This window comes from Aegilops tauschii, chromosome 7, assembly GCF_002575655.3.
Source record: "Aegilops tauschii subsp. strangulata cultivar AL8/78 chromosome 7, Aet v6.0, whole genome shotgun sequence".
NCBI classification, from domain to species: Eukaryota; Viridiplantae; Streptophyta; class Magnoliopsida; order Poales; family Poaceae; genus Aegilops; species Aegilops tauschii.
In genome coordinates this window covers 270984532-270991853 of record NC_053041.3, presented here as the reverse complement: position 1 = coordinate 270991853, position 7322 = coordinate 270984532, and the positions used below count along the sequence as shown (strand labels likewise).

At 53.4% G+C, this 7322-nt stretch overlaps 1 protein-coding gene and 1 non-coding gene across 2 annotated transcripts; both read left to right on the top strand.

Moving 5' to 3' along the window:
* Positions 1-1246: 1246 nt before the first annotated feature.
* On the top strand, positions 1247-4085 carry LOC109767371 (protein DETOXIFICATION 33). Its single transcript, XM_045231760.2, has 7 exons — positions 1247-1384; positions 1475-2327; positions 2468-2554; positions 2748-2804; positions 2873-3230; positions 3337-3423; positions 3509-4085. The coding sequence occupies exons 2-7, from the start codon at positions 1483-1485 to the stop codon at positions 3584-3586; spliced, it is 1512 nt and encodes a 503-aa protein (XP_045087695.1). The 5' UTR covers positions 1247-1384; positions 1475-1482; the 3' UTR covers positions 3587-4085.
* Positions 4086-4118: 33 nt separating this feature from the next.
* TRNAA-AGC (transfer RNA alanine (anticodon AGC)) lies at positions 4119-4191 on the top strand. The gene has a single exon. It is a non-coding gene; the product is annotated as a tRNA-Ala (tRNA).
* The last annotated feature ends 3131 nt before the right edge of the window (positions 4192-7322 follow it).

The window sequence follows — 7322 nt, the reverse complement described above, 5'->3', positions numbered from 1 at the left end:
CTGACCCAAATATTTGGTCAGTCAAAAACAAAACGTAAGCCAGCTCACAGAACAGTACAAATCTCAAAGCAAAAATCAATGTCCAATAAGTTGACTAACCCAAAATTAATACTCAGGCGACTTGCGTATAGTTAATTGAAAAAAGTTACTTCATGTAAGTTTGACAATGGATCGACACCGCTATACCGAAAAAAGCTTCTGCGCCCCTTTATAAATAAATTGACAACTGAAAAACATACAAAGGTAGCGCACACACTATCTCTGCTGGGGATTCCAGCTATACAAGAGAAGCTCAAAACAGCTAAAGAGGAGATATGAGCTAATGTAAGCTAAGCACAAGCCTAGCAACAGATATCTTGATCGTATCATTTGAGTAAACGCATAGTGGTCATAGACATGGACAGCGGGGCACCACTATATATACAAAGCACTTGAAAACCTCTTAGCAACCGAGATCTTAATCGTATCAACTGAGTAAACGCATAGTAGTCACATAGACATGGGCAGACGTGGGTTAAAAGCATTTATACAAACATTGCGTTGTTCGGTTCGTGTACTTTCATTATGAGGTCGTGGGTGAAGTCCTGACACAAGACAGGGTCCTTGAATCCTTGATGCTTCAGTAGCCAGTTCAGAACTTCAGATCATGTAACTTAGCTGTTGCTGTGTTTTTTACGCAGTAGGCAGTCCGTCAATTTTCTGTGTTACTTCTTGTGTTTTTCCTTGGTTAATGGTTTTACATTTTCAGTGGCAGCAAATAGCAGGTGTTGTTTCGTAAACAAGTAATCATGGAGTAGATAAGAGTGACGACATGCGTGCAAGCCGCGCTGTACGCTAAGCCGTCCAGCGTTTGTCTCCTATAAAACCTGGATGGCGACTGCGAGCGATCCGATCGAAAGCGAAAGCGACGGGATCTACTAGTAATCTATACGGATAATACTGGACTCACGGGCTCCTTCAACGACCTTCACGGAGTGGCCTACGTGCCATCTTCTAATTTGCCCCTCCTGATTTTCACTGTGGGACCTGCGAACCTTAATTAAATCACTTAATCAACCCCGTAAGCTCCCCGTGAGTGTAGCCCTAATCTATACTACCCCGACTTACTACTACTAGCAGTATTTGCATAGCAGTGGACTGGATTGATTAGTGGACACGCGCTTTGTGGAGTATTGTACTATCAAATAACATAAGCTGGACATGAGATTTGCGTTGTCGAGACGGCGTGGCTCATCTTGTTCGCCACCTCGGTTTTCGCCTATATAGCCCAGAGAGCGCGCCGGTTAACTCGCAAAGGATAGTGCCGTCACCATAGGAAGCGGAAGCACCAAGTGTCGTCTGCTCGATCGGGCAGTTGACTGGTAGCTGCCGCATTGCATTCGTGGTACCGATACCGCACCCTACTGGCAGTGGCAGGCCATATATTTTCCTTTCCAGACCGGTCCAGTCCAGTGTTGACTGTCTTGGGATACAGATCGATCGATGGCTTCGTGTGCTGGCGGCGGTGATGAGCCGCTGACGGAGGCGCTGCTAGCGAGGGCGGGCAGCGGCGACAAGGATGACCTGGAGGAGATCCATAGCGTGTCGGCGTTCCTACGGTGCGCGGCGCAGGAGAACCGGCGGCTGTGGTGCCTGGCCGGGCCGGCCATCTTCACGTCGCTGGCGCAGTACTCGCTGGGCGCCATCACGCAGGTTGCCGCCGGCCACCTCACCACGCTCGAGCTGGACGCCGTCTCCACCGAGAACTCCGTCGTCGCCGGCCTCGCCTTCGGGATCATGTACGGCATGGGGAGCGCGCTGGAGACGCTGTGCGGGCAGGCCTACGGCGCCAAGAAGCTCCCCATGCTCGGCGTCTACCTGCAGCGCTCCTGGCTGCTGCTCACCGCCACGGCCGTCTGCATGCTCCCGCTCTACCTCTTCGCCACCCCGATCCTCAGGTTCTTCCACCAGGACGACCAGATCGCCGTCATGGCCGGGAGGTTCTCGCTCTACATGGTCCCGCAGCTCTTCGCCTACGCGCTCAACTTCCCCATCCAGAAGTTCCTGCAGGCGCAGAGCAAGCTGATGGCCATGGCGGCGGTGTCCGCGGCGGCGCTGGCGTTCCACGTCGCGCTCACCTGGTTCCTCGTGGTGCCCATGCGGATGGGCCTCGTTGGCCTCGCCGTCGCGCTTAACGCGTCGTGGTGGTTCGTCGTGCTCGGCCAGCTCGCCTACATCGTCATGGGTTACTGCCCCGGCGCCTGGAACGGCTTTGAGTTCGACTCCCTCGCCTTCACCCAGCTCTTCAGCTTCGCCCGCCTCTCCATCGGCTCAGCAATCATGATCTGGTACGTACACTTCGTACATCTCGGTGGTTCATACATACTGTTTCCTACTTATGGTCCAACTAACTGCCATGAACTGTTGTGATTAATCAACTCTATGTTCCCGCTCTTTCCCTATGGAATTTGCGACCACGGAATGATAGCTTGGAGTTCTGGTTCTACATGTTCCTGATTGTGATCGTGGGCAACCTTCCCAACGCTCAGGTCGCCGTCGCCGCAGTCTCCATCTGGTGAGCTAGCTAGCTGTTATAATTGCTACATACTAGTGATCTAAACGCTCTTATATTAGTTTACGGAGTGAGTACTTGCCAAGCTGAGCAAAACGGTAGCTAGCTTTAGTAAAGAGTAAATAGTACTAATAGTAGTATAGCAGCACTGACATGTTGTGATTTCTGGATGTGGCACATTGGCTGCCGCGTGCAGCACCAATCTGTTCGGGTGGCAGATCATGGTGTTCTTCGGATTCAATGCAGCCATCAGGTAATCTCAATCAATCAATCAGTATCAGTAAAGATCGCTGTCAAATTAATGTGCTAAATAATCTGCAGCGTGAGGGTGTCGAACGAGCTGGGCGCGGGGCGGCCGCGGGCGGCGAGGTTCGCGATCGCGGTGGTGCTCATGTCGTCCGTGGCCATCGGGGTGGGCTTCTTCGTGGCCGTGCTGCTCCTCCGCGACGTCTACGGCGCGCCCTTCACGGAGAGCCCCGAGGTGGTGCACGCCGTGGCCAGCCTGGGCGTGGTCTTCGCCTTCACGCTGCTGCTCAACAGCGTCCAGCCCGTGCTGTCCGGCGTGGCCGTCGGCGCCGGGTGGCAGTGGCTGGTGGCGTACATCAACCTCGGGTGCTACTACGGGGTCGGCATCCCGGTCGGGTACATGATCGCCTTCCCGCTGCGCCGCGGGATTCAGGTACGCGCTCGTGCATGCCTTTGTTCATTTGGCTGGCGAGCTTAAAACAGTTGTTTTCAACGGGCCGTGGGTGTGCGTTTGACTTTGGATGAGTGAGATGTAACAGGGCATGTGGGGCGGCATGCTCACCGGGGTGGGCCTGCAGACGGTGATCCTGATCGCGATCACGATGCGCACCGACTGGAACAAGGAGGTGAGCGATCCTGGTTTGACTGTTGGGTTTCAGCCTCGGGCAAAACGAGACAAGTCCTGATACTGCAGTATCTTGGAATGTGCAGGCAAGCGAGGCGAGCTCCAGGATACGGCAGTGGGGTGGTGGTGGTGGTGCATCGCCCAGGATCCCGGACAGCTTCTAGCGCCTCTGCCTGTTTCTTGGTGGCCAACCAAATCTGATTAATTAAATCTTGTGCGTGTTAGGCGAGCTATAACCAAAACTGGTCCCGTGGGCAGGCAGTCCCTCTTGCCCCGTTTGTGTTTTCTTGTCTACAGCACGCAAACACCGCAAGATCCTTGCGCCGTGGTATGAAGACGGAAAGGCAAAAGGTTACTGGGAGATCCCCGTGACTGAGACTTGAGAGTGGTGCCTGACTGCCTGGTTTGCTTATAGTCTGGTGTGGTTTGGTTTGGCCTTCTCCTTTTCTTTTTGGAAGCTCCATCAGTGTGGTTTGCAATGAGTTTGTTCTGACCATGTAGTACGTCGTGTGACAGTGTGCCCAGCTGCTTCTGGCTCGTCCGAGCTTGACGGTTGAGAAATTCCAAGACTACGCGGCGCTTGGTTCGCCAGTTGGGCCCACACGCACCCCTTGTTTATGCATTTGTAGCGACACGCTCGATTAATAAGATTAATCGTGACGATTAGAGAACTTGTTTGTGGTACAGTACAAATCAGGGGATGTAGCTCAGATGGTAGAGCGCTCGCTTAGCATGCGAGAGGTACGGGGATCGATACCCCGCATCTCCATCTGCTTTTTCATATTTTTATTTCCTAGGATTTCAGATCTCAGAATTCCGTAATGGTCAACCGCCGATCGTGCTTGGCCGTGCTGTTCGCCATAGCACGCATGAGCGAGCATGGCCACGGCGGCCTGAGCAAACCACCAGGCCACGCGCAAAGATCGCCGTTGGTCGAACGGTAGGGCAGCGCGGCCACGTTGTATTGTGTGTTGCTGATGTACTACCGGTACACGCGCCTCAGGCCGGATTGCCTCCTCAATGCTCGACCTTGCAGGCACGCACGGCGTTGCCGGTATTAGGCCAACTTGGACCCCAGCCCATTAGGGTTCAAATCCCAGTGCTTGTATTTATCCTGAATTTATTTCATGATTCCGGCGATACGCTTTCAGTGGGAGAAACGTTCCCGTCGACTACGAGGCGTATGTGATGATTTCGTAAAATCTCAAGATGATATGCCGGCTTAATATCTCGGAGGTGCTCATAGGAGTAGTGGGTGTGCGTGTGCGTTCATAGGGGTGAGTGTATGCGCATGAGCGCTTGCGTCTGTACTGTGTTTAAAAAACAATCGGCCGCGTCCGTTTGTTGCTAAACGAACACAACGCGCAGTCCAACGCACGGGAGCAAACAAATATTTTTTTTTGCGGTATTGATCTATTTCCGGCCCGAATTGGGCCGTGTTTGTGTTGAGACGGACAACGCGTGGACATGCACGACACACGCCCTTGTCCTCTCCTGACCCGCCCGTTTCTTCCCCTGTCCCTCCCTCCACCCTCCGCCATCACCGCCGCCACTCGTCAGCACCCTGTCGGTGTCAAAACCGGCGGATCTCGGGTAGGGGGTCCCGAACTGTGCGTCTAGGATCGATTGTAACAGGAGACGGGGGACACGATGTTTACCCAGATTCGGGCCCTCTCTATGGAGGTAATACCCTACTTCCTGCTTGATTGATCTTGATGAATATGAGTGTTACAAGAGTTGATCTACCACGAGATCGTAATGGCTAAACCCTAGAAGCCTAGCCTATGTGAATATGGTAATGAGTATCCCTATCCGGACTACACTCTCCGGTTTATATAGACACCGGAGAGATCTAGGGTTACATGGACTCGCTTACATCAAAGGGAATCTACATAGTCGGTTGCCAAGTTTGCCTTCCACGCCAAGTAGAGTCCAATCCGGACACGTGTACAATCTTTGGTCTTCATGTCTTCACAGCTCATCAGTCCGGCCCACGGATAACAGGCCGGATGCCCGAGGACCCCTTAGTCCAGGCTCCCTCAGTAGCCCCTGAACCTGTCTTCAATGACGAGGAGTCCGACCCGCAGATTTTGTCTTCGGCATTTCAAGGCGGGTTCCCTCCTTTCGAACTCCGGAATAGTCTTCGGATGTAGCAAGTATACCCGGACCTGCGTATGTAATTGGAGAGAATACAATATTCCACGAGTCCAATCTGCTGACAACTGTTTATGACATCGTATCACACCTGCCCGGTTATTATTTCCAACCTTTGGCTAGCCCGTCGCCCCACGTCTCGGGACGCGGTTTTACTGGCACGTCTTGTCAAAGCAGAGATCGTATCCCCTTATTCACGGGATTTTTATTAATGCAATCGTGGGTAATCCAACCGTCCCCTGGGTACAACTCTTTGGGGATAGGCAAGTTTCGAGACCCGGGAGGAGATGCTCAGTATTCGGGGTCTTTATATAGAGACCCAGTCTCGTCCTTTTCTTTTGTGCTTGCTTCTTCCTCAACCCCAGCCACCTCGAGTTCTAGCCCTCGGGTTCCAATCACCACCAACCCCAATCATGTCCGGGTCCGGCCGTCCAGGCCGGTGGGTGGCCTCTTCTGTCACGGAGGAGGATATCGCGAAGCTCCGCGCGGCGAGGTATCTGACCCCAGAAATCCTTCATCGGCTTCCCGCAAAGGGGCAGGTTATTCCCACCCCCAAATCTGGCGAGAGGGTAGTATTTGTGTCCCACTTCCTCCATGGGTTAGGGTTCGCGCTTAACCCCTTCGCCCGGGGGCTTATGTTCTACTACGGGCTAGATTTTCACGATCTGCCCCCGGACTCTGTTCTTCTCATCTCGACATTTATCGTCACGTGTGAGGCCTTCCTCCGGACTCCTCCGCACTTTGGTTTGTGGATCAAGACCTTTGACGTGAGGCTGCAGGTGGCAAAGGAGGAGCAGGCAGAGTGCAATAGCGTCATAATAGGCAAGCTTGCCAGCGCGGTTTGGTTTGAAGGATCTTTCGCCGAGTCCTCCGACCTATGGCATCAGGGGTGGTTTTATATCAACGAGCCGCGTGGCTCCAGGTGGGCGGCTGTGCCTGCGTTCCGACCCGGCCCTCCAATTCAGCTTGCTTCATGGATCAATAAGGGATTGGACTGGGGATCCGTCAATGAAGTGCAGACTTTGCAAAGTCGCATCCGAAGCCTTACCGAGAGGGGCATTGATCTTGTGAATGTCGTTCAAGTAATGCTAGTTCGCCGGACCCTGCTGTGTCAACGGCGGCCTCTCCGTATGTGGGAGTTTAATCCAGAAGGGCGGCGGACTCTTCAGAACTTCTTCGGCACTACACACGAAGGAATGTGGAAATTATATTTCAGGGAGCGGGAGCAATGGCCGGACACCACCGAAGATGTTGGCCTCGACTGCAATCATCCAGACACTTCGGTAAGTATTCAATCTCCACATACCCTCTATTCGAGTATCTCTTGGTAAGACATTGAACAATCCGTCCCTTCACAGGACTGGATAAAGAAAGCGGTGTTGATCTGGTGTTCGGCGCCCCTTCCCGAAGACTCTGCGAACGCCCTGTTAACGAGGATGCTGACTCCGACACCGTACCAGGTGTCTGCGGAGGAGGGCGAGAACAGGGAGGCCGGAGGTGGCCTCTGCCCCAAGGATAAATTAGACATTGTGTTCGGGGAAACCGAAACCCTCTTGCCCGAGGGCAAAGGTGCAGAGGAAGCCCTCCATGGCAGGAAGAGGGTCGCTTCTGAAGATCAGGAGGGGAAACCTTCCAAGAAAGGGAAAACGCCATCGACGGGAGGCTTGGGCCGGGCATGCGATGTTGACGTGGAGCTTTATGATGAGGATAAACCTCTGGCCAGACCGTAAGTGCAGTAGGGTACTT